At 36.9% G+C, this 25195-nt stretch overlaps 2 protein-coding genes across 4 annotated transcripts; one reads left to right on the top strand and one right to left on the bottom strand.

Annotated features, from left to right (window-relative positions):
* Positions 1-1981: 1981 nt before the first annotated feature.
* LOC127853682 (alpha-(1,3)-fucosyltransferase fut-5-like) lies at positions 1982-9903 on the bottom strand. Its single transcript, XM_052388394.1, has 2 exons — positions 7866-9903; positions 1982-2600 (listed from the first exon to the last, which is right to left on the bottom strand). Exons 1-2 carry the CDS (start codon positions 9003-9005, stop codon positions 2544-2546), a joined length of 1197 nt encoding a protein of 398 aa, XP_052244354.1. The 5' UTR covers positions 9006-9903; the 3' UTR covers positions 1982-2543.
* Positions 9904-10627: 724 nt separating this feature from the next.
* Positions 10628-23267, top strand: LOC127853687 (refilin-A-like). Of its 3 annotated transcripts, none has more exons than XM_052388416.1 (2): positions 10628-10723; positions 22229-23267. In XM_052388416.1, the coding sequence occupies exon 2, from the start codon at positions 22390-22392 to the stop codon at positions 22996-22998; it is 609 nt and encodes a 202-aa protein (XP_052244376.1). In that variant the 5' UTR covers positions 10628-10723; positions 22229-22389; the 3' UTR covers positions 22999-23267. The 3 variants fall into 3 exon arrangements, with proteins under 3 accessions (XP_052244376.1, XP_052244367.1, XP_052244385.1); XM_052388407.1 differs by lacking the exon at positions 10628-10723 and adding an exon at positions 18584-19024; XM_052388425.1 differs by lacking the exon at positions 10628-10723 and adding an exon at positions 19100-19200.
* The last annotated feature ends 1928 nt before the right edge of the window (positions 23268-25195 follow it).

Genomic DNA, 25195 nt, shown 5'->3' with positions numbered 1-25195 from the left:
AAAAGCATAATCGCCAAGACCGTAGCATCAGTTCGGTTCGTTAGGACCGCGCGCTACTTATTTCCGCCTTCATTCCTTACTTGCTTTCATTTTTAAACCATTTTTTTTTTATATCATATACAGAATTCTATTCTCCTAAGCAAGATGTTATTTTTAAAACTGAACTCCAAATATAAACGCTACAAATCGGTATAAAGTACGAACATGTCAACCGTAAATCTAGATTCTAAAACTCCAAAACGGTATGATATTTGCAAAAGTTAAAGTTATAACTCGCCGAGCTGCCAAAATCAGAAGAAAAACTTAATATATATTTCTATATCTGAAAACTACATTACGTAAGCTTTCTAATGATATATAATTTGTCAAAATCGGCCTAGAAATGAAACTATAATTTAACAAAATACGTGAGTGGGTACATCAAATGTATAACATCGGCGCTTCGATAAAAGATCGACAGATACGACACGGTCACGTGACTTAGACACAACAAGATATTTGGCGTAACGGTCCCGTTTCATATCCGTGTAATCTAGAGTCCGTGTTGTTACTTAGCAAAATGCCGAATTCTTCTTAAAAATCATAATACAGGTTTGACAGGGGCGTCGGAAGCAAATTGACATTGGGGCGGCAGAGGAGGTTGGTATGGAAGGCCCCCTCCCGTTGGTGGGCCCCCTGATTTTTTTTTCAAATTTTAGCATCAAATGGCGCAATCTGGTGCGTTTTTGTGCCTGATACCTGACCTTATACACGTCTATTGCAGGCATATTCTAAATGACAAAAAATGTGACAGACAGACAGACGATGGAGAAGTGATCTCTATATGTCGCAGTTTGTACTTTGTAGCAGGCGACACAACAATAGGGATCATGTGGGTTGAAAGAAAGTTCTTCGGGATTTTTTTCCCGAAATTCCGTTTTGGAAATTTGAAATTCGTAGTTTGGTTTGGAGTAGACATAGTGAAATTACACGAAAAAGTGGTAAAAACATTAAATAGGTTTTTTAGAATTATCGATTTACTTTGAGTTATTACAATTAATTAAGGCATCATGATGTATCTTTAATTTTGTGATAATTAAGGACTATTGGATATCCTTACATTTGTTTCATGTCATACTTTCTTTTATATTAATAAAAAGAAGCAAAGGCTTTGATCATACCGACAATTAAAGATTCCCAGGTTAAATTACTCATTATCGTTATAAAAGAGACCGATCAATTAACAACATACTTGACACGTACGTTACCGCGGGCGGGTGATGACAATCAACAATACACGTGTCATAACCGCGAAAGCGTGATTACCTTGCTTCGTGAAAAAAAGGTCTTTGCCGAAATTTCATTTCTGCCGAAAATATTGGGGCGACTGCCGCCCCAGCTCCGACGCCTCTGTTTGAACGCCTGTAATTGACATGAGCTAAACATTAATATCATCAATGTTCATACGAAATATATGTACTGTACCGGTCGTCGTTTCAGGGTAACATTACACTAAATTACTGAGTCATTTTCGAATATTCTCTTCAAATAAATTAACACATTTTATTCGAACGCGTGTTTTTCTGTTGATACAAATTTTTGTTATTCTGGTTTAATCTTTTGAGATATTGATAGGGTGAGATTTGGCGTTCACAACTTAAGTCACTGAAATTTTATAAACTAAAAGCCTATAGCAAAACATTGATATGAGGCGGTTCATATTCCACTAGAAAACGGTCGAAAAAAAAGGTAACAAATCGAAGTTGTTTCGTCTCGAGTTCTTTCTTGCATGCCACATTTTATCATCAATTCAACATCGAATGCACTTTCACAAAACGTATTGTTGTGACGCTCTAAAATGTTGCATAGAAGTGACGACGTTTACATTAAATTACACAGAGATTGGAATTAGTAGATTGTGACTTTTGTTAAGCCGTTTAAAACTTGTATATTGACAATTATATAATGGTTATAAACTTCAGCAATAAAACACGGGTCGACGTACGTTTTAATTTTTATCATAACGAATGTTTGAACGATAAAACAGGTCCACGGTAGATATATCTTCATTAAAAAATTACGATTATACACAATGTACGTAATCATCATAATACAAATACAATATTCAACAATTTTCACAATGTAAATTAATATGTTTTTTTCGTTCGTCGTTTGATTGGAAAATACAAGGCATGTTGATAAAAATATTTCAAAATTTAAAAGTACAAAATCATACAGCATAAATGCTAAAACAAAACTATTCGCCATAGCCATTATAAGCGAGGGCTTTGCCATAGCCAGTAAAAAGGACACTTCTTTATAATCGCCAGTCAGGTAAGCGCCTGTTCCTTTCACACCAAGTCGAACAAGTGCCCATCTTTACAATAACCAATGAAATACGCACTGGTTCCATTATCGCTAAGAATAAGAGGCGCCGGTGTCTACTCCCACTGTTAAATAAGGACTGGTTTCTATCAACGTCAGTCGACCAAGCGCCGAGTTTCACCATAAGCACGCGAACAAGCGCCGAATTCTACCATAACCAATCGAATACGCGCCTATTTCTACCAGCCCCACTCAAACAAACGCCGGTCAATTTTGTCGAGAAGGTTGTTGAATACCTGAAACAATGCACAAATATTGACAATAAATGAGTTATCAGGATGCAGGATCACGTGACTTTTTTGCAACCGGTAAGTGGTGTGTAGCGCCGTTAAATGTCGCATCGCCGTTATATGTCGCAGGTTACGAGATTTGTTGCAATTTATACGGTTATGCTTTAAGCAAAGAGAAATTTTTATCACCGATTTCAGACGTATTCAACGATTAATTCTTATACCTTGAGATATCGACACAAACTGCAAAATGTCTTTTATGCACTAAAGATTTTTGCAAATGAATTTCAATAACTTGAGATATATGCAAAAATAAAGCTCTTCGCGGTGTGTTTACATTCTGTACAGCCCGTGTGTACACCCCTGAAAACACCGTTGATTCTACGCCCTGTTAATGATGCGATTAAAGTTGTAGAGAGTTCGTTCTTACATTTCATTGTATACACAACGTAGTGGTATATAGAAGAACATTTTCACCGTTCTGCACTTGAATTACATTCGGTTCCAGATAACGACTTTGATATTATTTCATTAACATCGAATTGCGTATATCCCAAATTACCAGTAGCAGGGTGCAGAATCGACGGGGTTTTCAGGGGTTTACCCACGGACTGAACAGAATGTAATCACACCGTTAAGAACTTTATTTTTGCAAATATCTCAAGTTATTGAAATACATTTGCAAAAATCTTGAGTGCATAAAAGGCAGTTTTTCTTGCAGTTTGTGCCGATGTCTTAAGGAATAAGAATAAATCTTTGAATACGTCTGACGTCGTTGACAAAATTTCACGTTCCGTGAATTATAACCGTGTAGTACAAATAGAATTTTGAACAAGAACCCAGGCTTATTAATAAAGTAATTCAGGTGTATTTCACATTGCCATAAGCAGCATAAAAACATGTATTTCATGCTCTTGTTGAAATTCTTGAGAAAAATTGTTTTAAAAAGTTATTTGAAATAAATTTAAAATCCATTAACGTTAAAAGAGGTAACCAAACAAAGTCATATATCCTGCACCCTGAGTAGAAGTTATATCAATTTAAAATACGTTGAATACAATTATATTCTGTCACATAAAAATGATGTCCAGTTTTGATGCCATTAATTATAACGTGCTGAGCATTTTAGTTGTGATGTTTATTGTTATTTCAATCAGGTAATAGCGTTGTACGGAAACAATCGTTAAAATAGACGTTCCGAAAGATAACATAAACATGAACAAATGATATGTTCATAATATTAAAACAATATACTTTAATAATACATAAATATTCATAAATAATTGAGTAATTGAAGCATCATTTGACGCGTGAACGAATCGTCCTATAGCAATTCATAAAAAAATAAAACAAGAGGGCCTGAAAGGCCCAAAGTCGCTCACCTGAGATAACAAGATAATATTAAGACAAATCTTCTTACCAAGTTTCATAAAGATCGGAAAATAAATGTGGCCTCTAGAGTGTAAACAAGGTTTTACTATAGCCATATAAGGAAAAATGCCCCGCCCCCTGGCAGCCATGTTTTTCAACCAACCGGCATCATTTTTTAACTCTTCCAATATATTTTCGGGATTAATTTTCTGACCAAGTTTCATGAAGATCGGACAGTAAATGTGGCCTCTAGAGTGTTAACAAGATTTTACTATAACCATTTAAGGAAAATGCCCCTTCCCTTGGAAGCCATGTTTTTCAAGCAAACATAATTATTTTCGAACTCATCCAACATATCATTGAGACCAATCTGCTGACCAAATTTCATGAAGATTGGACAATAAATGTGGCCTCTAGAGTGTTAACAAGATTGTACTTAAGCCATACACATGTATAACCATATAAGGATAAATGACCCGCCCCTGGTGGCCATGTTTTTAAAGCAACCAAAACCATTTACGAACTCATCCAAGATATCATTGGGACAAATCTTCTGACCAAGTTTCATGATGATCGGACTATAAATGTGGCCTCTAGAGTGTTAACAAGATTTCACTATAGCCATATTACGAAAAATTCCCCGCCCCTTGGCAGCCATGTTTTTCAAGCAAAAGTAACCATTTTCGAACTCATCCTTGATATCAATAAGACAAATTTTCTGACCATATTTCATGAAGAATGGACAATAAATGTGGCCTCTCGAGTGTTAACAAGGTTTAACTATAGCCATATAAGAAAAAATGCCCCGGCCCCTGGCAGCCATGTTTTTCAACCAAAGGGCATCATTTCTGAACTCGTCCAAGATATTATTGGGATGAATCTTCTGACCAAAATTCATGAAGATTGGACAATAAGTGTGGCCTCTAGAGTGTTAACAAGGTTTTACTACAGTCAAACCTGAATTCAGCGGTCATTCAAGGGAAATGATTAAAGTGACCGTTGTCAACAGGTGACCGTTGAATTCGGATCACAATTTTAAGATGGTTTGTCAGTTGTTAGTATTGCTACGTCGTTACCACACCCAGCCGTTTGCATACAGTGTTAAACAAAGGCGCATTGCCGTTAACTAAGCATAATAAAAGAATTAACTTACGTGTGTATATTGAATTATACATAATAATATCTTATATATTGATTTAATAAAATATTGTTGAATTAAAGCAATGTTGTTTACAACCCTCGAGTAAATAATTAACTCATGCATCTAGCTCATTTAGTAAATAAAGCTTGTCACGTGCCGTTGACGTCACGTCCGTACACGTCTAAAAAGCGGATTTGCTGTCATAAACCGATAGTACGGTGTAATTGTACCGTTCAAAAAAGACGCAAAAAGTTTGTTAAAATTTATTCGTACGCAAACATCACACAAAAGCATTTTTATTCAACAACAACATATAAAATACAATCATTCATTCATTCCTCATCCAAAAAAACATAGCACATCATGCACAAAATACTGTTCGCCTCGTAACGCACAGGTAGCTTATTTGTGCTTATCGACCCAAAACACCGCGGTTTCCGGGACTTTCCGATGACAAGTGGCGTGAGCTTTTCACCTGAAAATTAAAAAAACGTTTTCAATTTCAGCTTTTTTTACATGAACAAATAGTCTTTCATTAATGCCTTAAGCTTGTTATAAATGTTGCAAATCAGTCCATGTTTTGCCATTAAAGCTGAGCACTAATCCTCTTATCGCCTTCTTATCAAAACACTCGCCAGCTTAATGTTGTTTTTAACACTTAATCAGAGATACAGATCAATTGACTTTGTCACACGCTAATGCGTTATGCATGCAGACGATAATTGCTATTAATACACATTGTTATTGTTAATGTCACCTGTTTAAAGTGATATTATGGGCATCTTACAGTTTATAGCTGGCTATCGCAACCGTTGTTTATTTTTGGTATTTTCACTTCATATACAATGTACACTTATATTTGTTAATTCAGCATCAACATACTAAAACAATTTCCCGGAGAGAGAAAAAAATGCATTTGAAAATCAACCGTCTTTTCGTTAACCAACTGATCATGCATGTACGAAGTGAACCTAAATTTAGTTTTAGTGCAGATTCGTTCATACGACACAAAGACACAATTTTGTTTTACGGATCATTTCGGCTTAGAGGAGTGGGTTAGTCATGTAAAATAATGAATATAAAATATAATTTAAATAAACAACTGGTAGCAAAATGAGTTGTAGCTAATTGGTCTTTTAATGCAATCAAAATGAAAATTCAATAATAATGGTGAAACAATTTTACTTACCGGTCATGGATGCACAAACGGCGCAGAAAGCTCTTTTAAAGAATGATCCGAAAATGTTATTTTTAAATCGATACCCAATGTTGTAAGTACAATGTACTAATTAGCGGTCATTTAATAAGCGATAATTACTGTAAACGTGTCACAAACTCTGACATATTTGCTTTAAAGATATCCCCACAATTATCCCCGGAAAAGAAACCTTCTCAACACCTTATTGTTTGTTTACTCGCAGCGGGCCGCTTTTATAATATCAAAGACAATTATCGCTATCAGACGCTTTGACCGCAAAATAGACGGACACATGATGTGCTGTGTTTTTAATTTTCGCGACTCGAGACGACTCGAGACGACTGACGCGTGACCGTTGATTTCAGGTCAAACATTAATTTCGGAGTGGAATGTAGTGGCCGTTGGCCGTTATGGACAGATGGCCGTTGAATTCAAGTGTAATATAGAGTGTTTTTCGTCGGGGGGATTCCAGACTGACCGTTGTCTGCAGGTGACCGGTAAATTCAGGTGGCCGTTAGGTCAGTTTCGACTGTATAGCCATATACAGCCATATAAGAAAAAATTTCCCGCCCCTTGGCAGCCATGTTTTTCAAGCAAAGGTTATCATTTCTGAACTCATCCAAGATATCATTGGGACAAATCTTCTGAGCAAGTTTTATGAAGATCGGAAAATAAATGTGGCCTCTAGAGTGTTAACAAGGTTTTACTATAGCCATATAAGGAAAAATGCCCCGCCCCCTGGCGGCCATGTTTTTCAACCAACCGGCATCATTTTCGAACTCGTCCAAGATATTATTGGGATGAATCTTCTGACCAAGTTTCATGAAAATCAGACAATAAATGTGGCCTCTAGAGTGTTAACAAGATTTTACTATAGCCATATATAGCCATATAAGGAAAAATGTCCCGCCCCTTGGCAGCCATGTTTTTCAAGCAAACGTAATCATTTTCGAGCTCATTCAAGATATCATTGAGACCAATCTTCTGACCAAATTTCATGAAGAATGGAAATAAATATGGCCTCTAGAGAGTAAACAAGGCACGTGTTGACGGCGCACGACGGACAAAACGCGATCACAAAAGCTCACCATGAGCACGTTGTGCTCATGTGAGCTAAAAAGAGATGTGTTTGTCGGAAACACAATGCCCCCTATTGCGCCGCTTTGAAATAAAATTTTAACATTTGGCAGGTTTAGAAATTATCTCCCTTTTAAAGCTTATTTCTTCCCTTGGATTGTTTTTTTTTTTTTACTTTTGACCTTGAAGGATGACATTGACCTTTCACCACTCAAAATGTGCAGCTTCATGAGATACACATGCATGCCAAATATCAAGTTGCTATATCTATCATCAATATTGCAAAAGTTATCGCAAAACTTTAACCAAGGTTAAAGTTTTGGGACAGAATAACAGAATGACAGACAGACAGGCCAAAAACAATATGCCCCCGATCATTCGATCCGGGGGAATAAAAAAGGTTTATAACGATACATATTTTGAAACATTATCTGAGAAAACTACATGATTTAATGTAAACTATACAGATTGCATGGCTTTTTACCTCAACTTTTGGACATATATCATTTCGAACCCATTTGTCCAGATCCTTAATCACGTGAATGGACGTGTTGCTGTGCAACCGGCTACAAATCTCGCAGCTGCTGCATCTTGTTTGATCCTTGTAGTGGTTTTTCCATTCGAAGTAGCTGTTGTACAACGTCTCGTTTGAGCCCACTTTTTGTATGTAGGAAGCAAAGTCCCGTATACTTGGAAAGTCATAGATGCTGATAAACGAACCTGGAATTACTAAAGTCCGATTTATATTCGAGTAATTCCAGTTTACGATGGGAATCTGATTCCTACGGAGCGCTTCCCAGTATTTTTCAGTCACGTAATCTTTACATCTAGCATTTTCGAAGGATAAATAGAATTTATATTTATGTAAATCGTGAGAGCAATTTTCGCCATAACAGCTGTTATTATAACACCCACCATACATGTCTATATCAAGATACGTCTGTAATTCTCGTATAAGGCGATACCTTTTCCCCTGGTCCTTACAGTTACTTATCCTGCCTGTAATTTCTTTAGTTTTCTCTTTAAAAAAGTTTCTCTTTGAAGTCGTTTGTTGCATTCGTGTAGATTCTTGTTCGGTCAATGCAACAGGCAAACCGTAAGGCAGCTGAACTACGGAGTCACTCCGATACCACGCTGTCCAGTTAAAAAGACCGTTAAATACACGGAGATTCCCGAACATATGGGTAGGGGGTTCCTGATTGGTCAATATCCATACTTGGTCGCTTCGGCGGTATGACGGAAAAGGGATCGTTTCCGACGTTCCAATATTCCAGTTATCCGGCCATAGGTCAACAAGATGAAAATTCACTGCGTCGGCATTTTCAATGTCATTTTTATCAGTGATCACTGCGCATGAGTCAGGACATTGTTCCGTGACAAGTGTTTTCTCAGACTCTATCCAAAGGTTTCCGTTGAACGGTATCCAATAAAGGATCACCTTTTGTAGTTTTGATGTTTTCGATGGCGGGCTTAAGGGACCCAACGGACCCATTCTTCTAGGAGCGGTTTTTGAATCAATATCTTGTACGTATTGCGTCATGAAGGCTGTACCACATAGAATACATATGCCTGCTATTACAAATATCTTCCTTCTTTGAAATGTACATTTTCTCCATAAAGCCATATTTCACGTCAAATCAAATACTCTCGAGAGTCGGATAATAGCCACTTGCACGCATGCTGTTTATTTGATATTGAAAAGGAATCTGTAGTTCATAGTTACTACATGTTAGGTGTGTGTCCCACTCCGAAATGTTAATTTTAAAAAAAATACAACATCACAACCTATTCTCTTGTATATGAGTTCCACGCCTGAATGCACGCATATTCACTCCAAATAATACACTGCTGGTAAAATGGTCTTCCTTTGGCGATCAATATTTCACCTCGTTTGTTTAATCGATTGAAACGATGGGTACAAACATCGCCTATACATCGGGTTCAAACGATATGCGACTATGTGTTATAAATCCAATTTAAGTCTTGAGTTCAAATTAAAAGTTTCTTTATTGTCACAAATATGTTTAACAATCGAAGATAAGCTATCAATAGATATCGACCGACACAAAGAGTATTAATAATAAAACATACCTGAACTAATCCAAATACTAGTAAAGTCATTTAAATCCGAAATCAGAATATAACACACTCCATTAATTTCAAGTTTTTTTTTACAATAGTTCTTTTTATACTAGGTACTCTAACATTAACATGAAGTTTTTGATGTTATTCTTATTGTACGTCCTGAAGTAGAAATTATTCGTCCTAACACGAACTACATTGACCATAAAAGCAATTCGTTTTGCAGACACAACGATATCACTTGTTTGTGTGAGTGTGAATGTCAGAGTTTATTTACATCGCTGCGTCTTCACGACTACTTTATGTGCTGGCCTGGATATCACTTTCTACACCAAACAAGTCTATTTACATAAAATGCTTGTGCAAACAGTGTGTATAACTTTGTGTCTGTCCCCGATCAATAGATCATATCTCCACTTATCTGCACGAAATCGGGAAGCGAACACGCGGAAGTGTACGCGTCCTTAGTAACGAACTTCATATTTAATTATTTACGCATCCCGCCCTCTACGCCGGGAAATCGTTGCGACCAATACTGTTTGGTGCTGTACTTTAATTAGTCGAAGTAAGGAAAGCTTTGTTTTTTATTTATAAATCGATGCATGTACAGGGTAAATTTGGAAACTCTACGTTGGTATTTGTCATATTAATGGCCTGTTTTATGCATAAAAGGTTGCATAAAAACCAAAAGAGGCATGTAAAAGTTAGTAGCTAGTTGCTTTCAGAGGTGGCTTACGTGTTTTCATTTCAACTTAACACACATAATACCCAGATTAAAATGACCCATATGCCAATTGGGTAATTCTTTTTTTAATTGTGTTAAATTTAATGGCCTTTTACATTATGAATTATTATATAAAGTATATAAACAGGTCACAGTTGGAAGTAACGTACCCTGGATAGTATATGGGCCCAGGAGCCAAATATATTTAAATAAATATATAAAATCATGTTTAATGATAGAACAATTGACAAAGAGCCATGAAAAAAAATCCACACCCTCTGATATTGGAATCATAACCATTAACCTCTAAAAACTATTCCAAAAGTTTATATTTTCTTTGCAACAACTGTTTTTACTCTAAATTTGATTTACTTGAAAACGAAAGTAGCCATTGCTCTTGAACCCGGCTTAGCAGTGAATAGTATCGACAGAACCAGGCACAATATATCCAATCAACAACAACAACGACGCTTTGACAAATGTAAATAAATGAAAAATATTAATCATTCTGATTGTATTGGAATAAGATTTAAGGGGTAAGTGGTTGCATATGCATGCGTTATGTGACATGCCTCGTTGTTTAAAAGGAATAGGACGCGAGCTATCGATTAATGGGGAAAAAAACTAAAAAATATTGTTTGAAAGTCTGTCGAAGATTTGACAAACGGGTTCGAAATATTGCTTGGTTATCGGCTGACTGTGAGTAAACGGGTGGTGGGATTTCTTTGAAGTAAACTTTTTTTGAAAGGTTGTCCAATTGCCCATAAGAGGACCAAGGGATGCTTTTGGTTAAAGCTATTTTTGACTTTTTTGCGGCCCACGAAGACAGGTCTATGATAAATTCAAGTTAATGACCTTGTTATGATTCCAATATCAGAGGGTGTGGATTTTTTTCCATGGCTCTATGTCAATTTTTCTCTCATTAAACATGATTTTGTATATGTATTTGAATGTATTGGGCTCCTGGGCCCATATACTATCCAGGGTACGTTACTTCCACCTGTTAAACAGGTCACAACTCCCCAAAACTTGTATAGCATCATCAAACTGGTAGATAATTTGTAGCAAGACCCCACTCACCACTCACCCCTCCCCCGCATTTGGATTATGTATGCAATGTGTGCGGGCATTGTTACTGAAAATAGCAAAATTTGATTCCGCTTAATTATGTATGACGTATTTTGTTATTGTATAAGAACTTAGCACAATGATTTCTGGCATTCAAACTACTTTGGTTTACGTATGATTACATACGGGGGGAGTAGAGGTGAAGGCCATGGTAAGTAAATATAGACAAATATTATTTCCGTTGATTTTGTAGGTATTCCGGTACAGATCAACGAATTTCAGATCCTATCAAACAATGATTTCGAAATGTTTAACTATTTCAAGACTGAATAACCGTTTGCACTAAGGGCATTAACACCCTACATTTATTGATATAAAACAAACGCATCCTGTATTTGTTTCGCAATTCATACCCTAATCACAAGCATATAGAGCTATTGTCATGAACATACATGCAACGATGCGTTCCATATAAACTTCTACATACAACAATGCGTTTCATAAACACTTCTACATACAACACTGCGTCCCATGCATTCTATGAACACTTCTACTAACAAAACTGCGTTCGATGAACAACTCTACATACAACGATGCGTTCCATGAGCACTTCTACAAACAACACTGCGTGTCATGAAATCTTTCACATACAACATTGCGTTCGATGAACACTTCTACATACAACACTCCGTTCGATGAACAACTCTACATACAACACTGCGTTCCATGAACACTTCTACATACAATGATGCGTTACATGAACACTTCTACATGCAACACTTCGTCCCATGAAAACTTTTACATGCAACGATGCGTTCTACGAACACTTCTACATACAACACTGCGTCCAATGAAATCTTTTACGTTCAACACTGCGTTCTATGAACAATTATACACACAACAATGCGTTCCATGAACACTTCTACATACAACGATGCGTTCCATAAAAACTTTTACATGCAACAATGCGTTCCATAAACACTTCTAGATACAACACTGTGTCCCATGAAATCTTTTACGTACAACACTGCGTTCTATGAACACCTCTACATACAACGATGCGTTCCATAAAAACGCTTACATGCAACAATGCGATCCATAAACACTTGTACATACAACGCTGAGTTCTATGAACACTTCTACATACAACAATGCGTTGCATAAACACTTCTACATACAACGATGCGTTCCATGAAAACTTTTACATGCAACAATGTGTTCCATAAACACTTATAAATACAACACTGCGTTCTTTGAAGACTTATACATACAACAATGCGTTCTATGAACACTTCTACATGCAATGATGCGTTCCATGAACACTTCTACATACAACAATGCATTCCATGAACACTTCTACATGCAACGATGCGTTTCATGAACACTTTTACATACAACAATGCGTTCCATGAACACTTCTACATGCAACGATGCGTTCCATGAACATTTCTACATACAACAATCCATTCAATGAACACTTCTACATGCAACGATGCGTTCCATGAACATTTCTACATACAACAATCCATTCAATGAACACTTCTACATGCAACGATGCGTTCCACGAACACTTCTACATACAACAATCCATTCCATGAACACTTCTACATGCAACGATGCGTTCCATGAACACTTCTACATACAACAATTCGTTCCATGAACACTTCTATATGCAACGATGCGTTCCATGAACACTTCTACATACAACAATGCGTTCCATGAACACTTATACATGCAACAATGCGTTCCATGACAACTTTTACATGCAACAATGCGTTCCATGAACACTTATGCATACAACGATGCTTTCCATGAACACTTCTACATGCAACGATGCGTTCCATGACAACTTTTACATGCGACGATGCGTTCCATGAACACTTCTACATGCAACGATGCGTTCCATGACAACTTTTATTACATGCAACGATGCGTTCCATGAACACTTCTACATGCAACGATGCGTTCCATGACAACTTGTACATGCGACGATGCGTTCCATAAACACTTCTACATGCAACGATGCGTTCCATAAAAATGTTTACATGCAACAATGCGTTCCATGAAAACATCGTTTGAGCCACGTTTCTGACTATTGAAACTATATGAACATGATTTGTTAAGGAATTGTGCCGTGCTCTGTGAAAAAGGGTTTAGTGCATGTGCGTGATGTGCCGTTCCAAATTAGCGCAGGCTAATCTGGGACGACACTTTCCGCTTAAGCTAGATTTTTTGCTTAGAAGAGACTTCTTGTAAAGGAAAAATGCCATAAAGGCGGAAAGTGTCGTTCCTGATTAGCCAATGAAAACAGTACTGCCGTATTACCGAACATACGATGAGAATTAGCGCACATCATAACTACGAAGGGACACCTTCAGACAAAATGGTATGATTATTGTTTTAATGTCGGTATCAAAATATTACTTTCGTTTGCTATTTAAAAATTGAAAAAAAGCATATATAAGAGTCTCGCCATTTTAGAACGTTTTATGGAAAAAAGTTGTACGGCCATGAATATTTCCGCCTTGCATACTTTAAGACTGTAAGAGCAATTGGTCGGGAAATTACAGTTACGTGGGCGGACTATCCGATCAGAAATTAAAGTGAAAGCGAAAGAATTTGTCATGACTAGTCTATATCGAATATTATAATGTTGGTATATTTTCTCCAAAAACACTGTTTCTTCCTTAAGTTGACAAATTACACACTGTCATATTCAAATAAAATATTGCCTATAAAAAATTCATTTAAATACGAACATTTGTGATAACTTTATTTTCGTTAATTTCTACAATATGCACATTTTCACAATATATAAAGAGAATGAGCAAAGAAATGTAAAGATAACATATTTTGCAAACTCAGTTCAACCATTTACAGGCAATAATAAAATTATTACAGCCATCAGATAAAAAATGGACAGAAAGTTAAATAAAGGAATAAGCAATAAGAAACATATTGACTTAAATTACGAAAAAATAATTTCAGCCAAGAAAATAGCTCTATCCTTGTCTAAGAATATTGTGTTGTTGTTGTTTTATTCGAAATTAATCCTATACAATAAATTTTAGGGGGTTAATTGTGCATGTCTTTTGACAACGATGCGACAATTTAAATATACATAACAAAACAGTTGTGGATGCAATGCTTAGAAGGCGTGTTTATCTTGACGCGCGTGTTATTCTCCACGATTGATTTTTCTATAATTCACGAATATCATTTCCACAAATCATGCGTTCAGCAGACCAGCCTAAACATTATTGCGAAATCAATAGCGGCTTAAATAATTTATCGATCATCGATACTTCGATATCAATCAAAAAGGCTCCTTACTCTTATATCGGCATGTGTACATTACCCTGTCCATTTTTTAATGTTCACAAAGTGACTATGTGACGAACAACAGCTGTCACAGAACAGCACGCTCGACTTCACTTAAAAAAGATGAAATTACTTGACCCGATCGCCTTCGAAATAACGAATTTCTGAAAACTACGACAGAAATACAACCGATGCCCTTTAGAATGGCAGTGTCTCTTCTATTAGTACTATTTAAATAAAGATTTGATAAGAAACTTTACAAAGGTTTGTGCTTCGACTTAGCTGCTATGTACATATAAGTATTTGCCAATCACAAATAAATCGATCGGGAGGTCACGGGGTCGATCCCCACTGTGGGAGCGTTCTTCCGATATCCCTCATTGACACCATGTACTGGTTTTAGTCCCAGGAAACGGAATCGACAGCGTTTCAAATAAGCCGTAGGCTTTCTATGCTATAGAGCTAAAATAAATAGGTTTAAAATAACCCTTGGCCACTTAGGTGTCAAATCTATATTGAGTGTATTTATTATTCCGTATTAAATCAAGTATTTCATTTTCACTATTGTATGGTTGCCGATTTCAGCAATCACGTTCTGACGTGTTCACGGGTTCTTAGAATGTCATCACGGCCACAAGCAAGAAAGACACATATTTTTAAGCGTAAACACGAAAGAACGAAAAACTCATCCACTCTCAAAACGACTAATCAGTGGCACTAACGCGCTAAAAGAGTGTGTGCGAAAGCACGAGATATTAATTAATACTTTTCTCATTATGGTGGGTACAATTTTGCCTGCTCTGATTTGCGTTCTGGATACACCAAAGAGCTTTTATGTGTCGTTTAGTCGGTTACATTTGTTATGGTTTCGTGTTTTTTCCTGTGTCCTACTTGTCCACATGTATACCCGCAACCTGTTCATATGATATTGTAGAAATCAGCCACCCTACTATACGCATAAAAACCCGGAACCGGGTCGCAATTATAATGTAGAAAAACTGCAACCTTACTATGCACATAAATACCGCCAACCAAGTCACATGATTAAGTAGAAATCAATCACCATTCTATGCGCATAAATACCCGCAACCAGGTCACATGATTAAGTAGAAATCAATCACCATTCTATGCGCATAAATACCCGCAACCAGGTCACATGATTAAGTAGAAATCAATCACCATTCTATGCGCATAAATAACCGCAACCAGGTCACAGTGATTAAGCAGAAATCAGACACCCTACGAAACACATATACCCGCAACGATTTCACGTGATAATGTAGAAATCAGCCACCCTACTATATACGTAAATACCCGCAACCAGGCCACGTGATAATGTATACAAGAAATATCTTTAAAAAAGATATACGGCGTTGATTGTGGTTGCAATTAATGAAAGGTAAAGACTTCAGTGAATGAGATCAAAGATAGCGAATGTCTTTTTCTGTGCAGTTCTTAGCTGCAGCAAACGCAGTACGGGATGATACGCGGAGTTTTCGCGGCTTATTTTACATTATTACATATTGCTGGTCATAAACGCATAGATACAAAACAGAAAACCAAAAGAAGAATGGAAGTGAAATTAAAACACATGTGTCAACCGGCCACACGCGAAGTATCCGTACATATTTTAAATATTTATACGCGCGTTCTTCGAACAAACCTGTTTTAGTGGTTTGTCTGGCGTTGCTATTTGATTCGATTATTAACAGTATCGAGAATCATTGCGCTCATGCTTAATTCATTAGTCAATATGATGGCATAATTCTTGTTAAATTAATTAAAAATAATATTTATCATGGTATTGTTGTAAAACACATTTAGAATCTATTATTGACATACCATATGATATCGCTGGATATCTTCATTTAACATCTGTCTGGTCTAAAGAAAATTCCAGTTCACCTAGTTCACGCTATAGCGTCTTTATTATGTAACGATTATTTTCCTGGCCGCGAACTCCGATCAGCACATAGGGTAGAGACGCAGCGATGACCTGTACGTAAACTCTGACATTCACTCACAGTGGCCGCAAATTGACCCGATATACCTCGCGAGTTGAAATGCAATGCATTAAAGTGAGTCTTCGCTTCCACTGCTCTCTATACTTTAACATGTTAACATGTTGACAGAAATATGGAAGTTAGTACTAAATATGAAAACATAGCCTTTAAGTGCAAACGTTCTCGTGCTGAAAATCGTCTGAAAATAAAAGGTGGACGCACAAACTTGTATTGATGTCGAGATTGAGTGTAAAACTGTTCTATCTATTAAGCCTTTTCATTAGATAAAAAAATAAAATTGTTTCATGCTGAACACGCAGTAAAACAGTGTTACAAAGAAGCGGACATGTTTCCAATGTTCTGGTCGTATTCTCAAATCAGCCAATGCAGTCAATGAAGTGTATTCATCTGTACTTGGCCGCGGGAAGTTTTATTTGAATTCTATTGGACGCTAACAAAGGTCAGGCTAAGGTGAAAAGCTGGCTTAATACAGCTTACGCCGAAAAACAGCCACCCTACTATGCACATAAATGCTCGCAAGCAGGTCATCGTGTACACCTTACTGACAATAACGTAGTGACGTCACCATCTATGTATAGAATGGCAACCAGGTTAGATGTTAAACTAAAAGTCAGCCACCCTACTGTGTACATAACTACCCGCAACCAGTTCACAGTAATAATGTAGTAATCAGCCACCAATCTATGCACATTAGTATTGAACAGTGCAAGTTAGTTATTTCGCCGAATCGGATACATGTGTATTTGTGCACGCTTGGGTAAATGCATCAATCGTTGTTTCATGTTGACCAACCTACACTTATATAATTGCCCAGTCCCTAAGTGGGTGCGTATGTCCTCATGTTTGTTCATGTAAGATGATATTTGTTAAGTATTCACGTCCTTTATTTCAGTACCATCTAGTTATTTATAACAAAATATTATGTATTTTATCGGTGTACTTTGAGTACATATTTCAGGATCGAATATACTGGTATTGCATGTTTTAAGCATAACGTCCGGGTCGGGTTTGCTTACTTCGTTTCAAAGGGAAACCAATCATTTGAATCAATTTTACGAACACTTATACAGTTACTTCCCATGCAACTTGTTTATATCGCGGCTGCATACAGTCACCTTTCGAATCGTTAATTGTTCCGACCAATCAAATATTACAATCAATTTCTGAAACAAAAATATGAGAAATCGACTAGAAGCCATAAATGAACACTGCGTATGTCAATTTGAATTATTCACTCACTGTAAATTGATTTAATACATAACATTTGCATGATCGATGTTAACCGGTATCCTGTATAATAAATGATACATAGCAACACAACACATAACAACAATGTCAGTGTAATGCTCACATATGGTAAATTCATGAAATGTAAAACATCACTTTATTTAACATGATGGGTTGCCATAACATAACATATTGTTTAAATAGTTCATGAATTTTGTTAGTTATCGAGCTTTTCGGGACCAGTTTGATAAATCGGTCATGGTATGTAATGAAAACGGATGTAAGATCTTTCTATATCGTTATTTTAAATAAGAAAAGAAATTTAATCACGTTATGATAACATCGGAAGTTTGTTAACATTGCGTGACGTCACTTAAAGGTGATGTTTAAACCTATTTATGTTAACTCTATTGTATCAACAGTCATAGGCTAACAGAGGCACTAAAAAGTCCGTTCCCTGTGCGAACGCTCCCCAAATAAGTATCGAACTCGGAACCTCACAGTTGCATGGTGGGCACTATATCATTTACAGCACTGCGACGTGTGTCGTCGATCTATGAAGATTGCCATCTAATCCTTTCTGTCGCGCATGTATCTAATACAGTATTTTTCCGTGCAGATTTCAAAACAACTTTAGACGTGCTGTAGCATGGTCCAAATCGATTTGTACGCGAGCACGGCGTATTGACAGCGAAAACCTGGGACAATCAATGTCAATCGCTTTCTAATCACGCCGAACAGGCTATCGATTATTGATAGCATATCGATAGGTATAGGTGTGAGCAACCTGTGGTATCGACAATAAGAAGTGCAGAAAATACGATCAAGAAGACTAGTCGTAGTTTTTTTCCTCATCTTTGTTTTATCTTACACGTATATATTTTCCCATTTTGACAAAGGAAAGCTTATGTGGTAATCTTGATGAAACCATACACCGACGTGGTCTGTTCATTGGGAAGTATGGATAAATCTTAGAGATTAATGTCAAACACGCGAGCATAAAGTCTTCGTGCCGCATTCACAAAGGACGTGTTTTGTACACCTGGTAATTGCCTACGCTTTTTGAAAGTTTAAATCAAGCTTTATTACCAAGTTAAACTTTACAAGTCAACACAGTGCAAGCGGTTATTTCAAAGTGTTTAAATTAACCCGCGACATTCGCGGTGTTGTTGAGGTTCTGCAATGGCTTAATATCACGTAAGTACGAAAGTTTGCTTAACATATTTCTTCTTGTAATTATTATGTCACAACGACATTATAAACTGTAGTTTTCTTGTTTGCCTAACACTTTCGGACCCGATCCCTATTGATCACATTCTACCTACCAAGTGACATTTGTACGAATGTACATGAAGTGGCTGTAAGCAGTACCGGTATGTGAAATAAGACTTTACGTACATACATTGGCTTATACAAATATTACAGGTAAAGCGAATGCATTCCACACTGTATTGATCATTTCCCTTGAGGAAATAAATTGTGAGTGAGAAATTTAAATGTTTTGTGAATGGAAATATAATACGAATATGTTTTTGAAAAAATATGTATGTAAGCGACGAATATTAATTGATGAACCAAACTGTACCAGGCGCGTAGGAACATGGACCGTGACCCTTAATATTTTGTTGTTGTTTTTTCGTTTAAAATGAAATAAAAAATCATAAGTGCGTTAAAAAATATTCTTTATTGTTTGCGAATGAAAAGAATGTCCGAAACGGGAATTTGAGGACCGCGGTTACAGTGGACACGGGTCACAAACGTTATACATGAACCAGCACACGACGCGTCGCGTAGCTTTGAATAATCAGTAGTATAACTCTTTTAAGTCTTATTGAGACATAAGGTAATTATTACAGGTATGGGCTGTACCTCCCGATGACTACCCATTATTTGTCATAACAATAACCACCATTATGAAGTGTTGTTTAGTTATGGAGAAACTCGAACTAACCGAGACATGGGGACGATGGGGTTATCTCAACCGTTATTCTCTTACCTACAGATAACCGGTAATACCGGTACCTATTATGTGTCAAAACAATTACCATAAAATGTGTGTAGTAGTAGTAGTTGTAGTAGTTGTAGTAGCAGTAGCAGCAGCAGCACCAGGAGGGGGAGGAGGAGTGGTAGTGGTAGTAGTAGTAGTAGTAGTAGTGTGGTGGTAGTAGTAGTAGTGTGATGGTAGTAGTAGTATGGTGGTAGTAGTAGTGGTAGTGTTGGTAGCAGCAGTAGTAGTAGTAGTAGTAGTAACAGTAGTAGTGACAGTAGTTGTGGTGGTAGTAGTAGTGGCAGTAGTAGTGGTGGTAGTAGTAGTGGTGGTGGCAGTGGTTGTGGTTGAAGTGGTAGTGATGGTGATAGTGGTGGTGGTTGTAGTGGTGGTTGTAATGGTGGTGGTAGTAGTTGTGGTAGTGGTGGTAGCAGCAGTAGTAGTAGTAGTAGTAGTAGTGGCAGTAGTAGTGGCAGTAGTAGTGGTGGTAGTTGTAGTGGCAGTAGTAGTGGTGGTAGTAGTAGTGGTGGTGGCAGTGGTTGTGGTTGAAGTGGTAGGGATGGTGATAGTGGTGGTGGTTGTAATGGTGGTGGTAGTAGTTGTGGTAGTAAGTAGTAGTGGTACTGTTAGTGGTAGCGGTAGAGGCAGTGGTAGCGATAGCGAAAGCAGTAGCAGCAGCTGCAGCAGTAGCAGTAGTAGTCGTCTGATCTATTGGCAGTACTTTTTATGTTTGCATGAAGTCAATAGTATGTGGTTCATTATGAACATTTTCGGTATGAGATGTAATTTTGATAAGTAATATTATATCCAAAAAAAATCACATAACTGTTGTGTCCCGGTACGGCTTAATCTCGCATGTATTATAACAGATATTAAGCAACAGGCACGGAGATTAAGCAGGATATAGTAATATAATAAAGCGTTCGTTAACGACATTAACGTGCATCTATCAACTTTCACAAACATACAGTGTCTCATATTTTTTGTTGTGAATACGGGGCTGAACGCATGTTTCTAAAGTGTCATCCCAGATTAGTATGTGCGGTCTGCACAAGACGATTTGGTTCATCACTTTCCTCTTTAATGCATTTTTTTCGAGATAAGGATTTCTGTTCTAAACGAAAATCCAGTCAAGGCGGAAGTATCGTCCCCGATTAGACTATTATGACTTTAAATGCTAATCTGGGACGACACTTTACGCATATGTGTTAAACCACATTTTCCCAAAGTGAAGCTCGAAATTTAGAAGATGTGACTGATGCCAAAACAAACTGTTTGTAAAGTACTTTATCAAAGTAAACAAATACACAAAATAGCAATAACTCAAAAACAGCAATAATATTGTTGGGTTTCTTTTAACTTAATGCACGTCGGGGTCTTAAAGCAACAACATCAACATCAGCAACACTACAACATCAGAAACACACTGCACTATTAGAAGTACTGGCTTTCTGTAATGAATAACTCCCCACTAAACACATACCATGAGTACTTCTTAAACATTGTCTCATATGTTGCGATACAGTACGCATACACGATAGGATAATCTGACGGCGAGCCGCCTATAAGAACGTTATCACGTACAGCTTAGCACGTCAAGTAAACGCCCTTTTTGTGATTTATGTGCATACTTCACACTCAGCGTCGCTAGCTAGGAGGACACGCAGACTGAAAGAAAACTCAAACGCTCTTTAAAATTCATATCCCGCTGTTATCACTCGCAATTAAATATAATTTATGCAACCCATGCAGACGTATTCAAAACAAAATGCAATAACTTGAATAGAGCAGGCATTGTATGTAGTAGTTCTGATCTTCATGTTTGAATTCATACATTTTAAGTTAATCACACTGACGCATGTGAGTATATCAACATGGTGATATGGTTGTATGATCTTCTTCACCAGTGTATATAAACTGCTAATAAGAGCATTTATAAGTTATTGCTATTTTAAAAAATAATACCGATATAATACAAGTCATATTCTGTCAGAATTGACCACTCGCCAGCTGTCAATCAAACTCACGTAATAATCAATCAGATTTCGTTTATTGCGGCTACATGGTCCGACAAACAAAGAATGTCGGAGTAATGGAATAAGCGTTTTATGAAAACACAACGCGTATTTGGCAACTGGTCAATTGTTCGTTCTGATTAGAGCCACGTCCATTGAATGAACCGCATCCTTCAATCTCTACCTATATACACGTGCTGTTCTGTTTTAACAGGAGAAAAAAACGGACTTTGGTCTAAATAAAACAGATGTAATACGAAAGTTCGTTTTTTGTTGTTGTTTTTTAATGCGAGGATTTCATTTCGCAGTGATTTCAACAAACATTCTATGGCCATTATTTCAAAGTAATATATGTGTATAAAAATGTGAAAACAAATGTTGTTGTTTTTTTTTTTACAGAAAACCGCCAGCGAAATGTAACTCATATTTCACCGCCCACGTTAGATGACCGCGTAACGAGAGGTGTTGTCCCAGTACCAGCGAGGTATTTACTGCCTCAGCATACATTTGAAATCTACCTTGAGCAATTTTAACGCTCCAGAAACAACAAAGTGGTACAAATGAGGGAGAACACACTAATCTTGCCTGAGTCAGTGAGCGAGACAGTGTCAGTATCGTCCCAGGCTTGCTATGCAGAGAGAAGTGACATAAGCTATGTGGATTTTGTAACTATGAAACGGTTTAACGAGGAAGTTAAATTTGCACCATGTCTCACACCAGTAGCATATCAAGACACGGTGATCTGTTACAAGAACCCGTCGAAGAAACGCTTCAAGAGTCAGGTTATTTACGAACACAGAATCAAACCGCGGACCTTCAGCGATACGCTGACAGTGTTTCCCAAAAGACCTGTAAAACGTTTCGTAACTTTGGTGGATTACCACATTGACGAGTGTCGTAGATGGTTTAAGACCACAATGGAGTTTAAGGCAAGAACTTATACGACCAGAAAGATATTCAGAGACTCTGACGGTGATACCGATGATCTAGAAATTGACACGGACTCCGACAGTGATGCGGACATGGTTGCAAAGTCAACGCAATCTAACAGTGGACCGTCTGCGTCGCAGATTTACTTGCCGAGATGGGAAAAGCAGAGGGAGCTTGAACTCGAAAGCAATAACGTGCACCATTTTATGAATGGGGATATCATTATCAACGGGTATTAATACATGGGTTGTCGTAATGTTTTTATACAAACGTTTTATAATAGTTGTGGTGATCTTTCATTGGATACATTCACGCGCTTCTCGTCTAGACTCGGTTTGAATTTCCGCACCCGGAAGCACGTGAGTTTGGTTGGTAGTCACCATACCGAACAGGAGGGGTTTCCTATGGGTACACTTGTTTCCCCCAACACATCAACCGCATATCAACAATTGAAATCTTTCAGTACAACCATAAACTAATAACTGGAAATAGCAGCTATATTGAAATGAAGTTCTTTTTTTGGAGAGTCGGAGTGCGGAACACTCAGGTTCCGCGCAGAACGCAGCCTCGGGCGCGAAAGGACCGCATACACTTCGAAATAAACAAACTAACAGTGTATACATTCTGTACGTCGGTGGTGTTGGCAGTGTTGTTCAAAAGAATTTATAAAATGAATTGTTACATATCTTTTAAGCGAAACTCAGGTGGACATATATTTACTTACATGTTGAAATAAAAGAAGTTTCTTGTCGTTCACAAGTTATTGTATGTACACTGCATTTGTTTATACAATGTAAGTCTTGTTAGATTGTTTATGTATTACATTCAGTTTAGAAAGTTGTAAGAAAAATTTTGATTCAGTAAAGTACCTTGACTTTACTGCTTAACACATTAACGCCGTATATAGTTGAATATTGCATGACCAAATGAATGTACATGCCTCAAATAAAAACATGAAATAACGCTGTTTATTTTATACGCGTGTTAAATTGATATTCTTAATATTAATTTCCAATTAATCATGTTGATATAAAGTATGGCATGTTTGTTTACCTGTGTAACCACTGGTCTCACGTTCGTGGTACGTGCTTAACATCATTGAGAAAGTGTATAATGGATGATTTGTTGCACGGAACGTACATGTTCCGCTCTATTGAGCTGACTGCAACTGGCAATTAGTGTTTACCGTGTCACGAAACCGGCTTCTTTAAAGCAACGTATACACATTTACGCATTTCATGTCTTCATTTGTAAATCCGATGTCAAACATTGTCAATGCACCGTTGATTGTAATTTTATTAAGACAAGCAATAAAATAGCAGTTTAAAAAAGTTCTCCAGTCGTGGCTTGAACTGTTCACGAAAATATGTGATATGTATATAACTATAAACCATAATCAACCTTAGTTGTATCCATAAAACCGATGCACTATTTTACAATATAAAACTAATGTATTGATGAGTGTCTTGTAAGCCAATGTTTATATATGAATGAATTTTATTTTCAATACTCTGTTTGGCTTTATTACACGCTGGTAATGCGGATACTTCGACAACAGATGGCACTTCGATAACAGAGAACAACAAAAGCCACGCGCGAGAGATGAGTTCCTCAGTTTTTTCAAAAGTTATGTCCTAAAGATTAGTTTTTGGGAAAAGGCATATGGTCGAGTTTATTAATGGTGTATCCCTTTATAATGGGAAGAAAAAAAACACTGTAAAATGGTAGATATGTGCCCCCAAAATAAAAAGTTTGGTCGAAAAACATCATAAACGGGGTGAACAGTAAACATTTCAACACAATAAAACTACTTAGAAATATTGCAAGAAATTGTTTGCTATTCCAGCATGTGGAGTAATCAATGTGCTTCAAATACATGTTGCTATTCCAGCATGAGGAGTTATCAATGTGCTTCAAATACATACATTTTGATAGTATTCAATGAAATATAAATGAAGAGCATTTTTTAATAGGTGGTATTCATGAAGTTGCTGATACTTTGATTCCCGATATAGGGCACTTCGGATAACAGAGACTTTCAACAAATTGGGCACTCTGATAACCGAGTTTAATCTTCTACCTGAAATGCATGTACCGGTATGTATATTATGGCTATTCTTACCAAACATTTTGAAGTACGAATCAATTTAAAGTGTCAAGCGCGACACATTGGGAATCTATGCATAACGTAATTACATACACATGTGAAATATAACCAATGGCGTTGTTTGTTTTTAAAAATCTCATTACTATTAATTTATACAATTAATATTATAAGTGCAATTTTTAAATAAGATTCAAATGCTTATTTCAAGTGACAACCGGAAATAATTGTCTTCATAATGAACTTGTTTTTTGGTGGTAACTTGAGATTCAGAGAGATGAAAATACAACGGATCATGTGGATCAACACAATCGTGTTTAATTTTAATCATG

The sequence above is a fragment of the Dreissena polymorpha genome, chromosome 1 (genome assembly GCF_020536995.1).
Source record: "Dreissena polymorpha isolate Duluth1 chromosome 1, UMN_Dpol_1.0, whole genome shotgun sequence".
NCBI lineage: Eukaryota > Metazoa > Mollusca > Bivalvia > Myida > Dreissenidae > Dreissena > Dreissena polymorpha.
The sequence above is the reverse complement of the archived record's forward strand: the minus strand, read 5'-3'. Positions and strand labels throughout refer to the sequence as shown.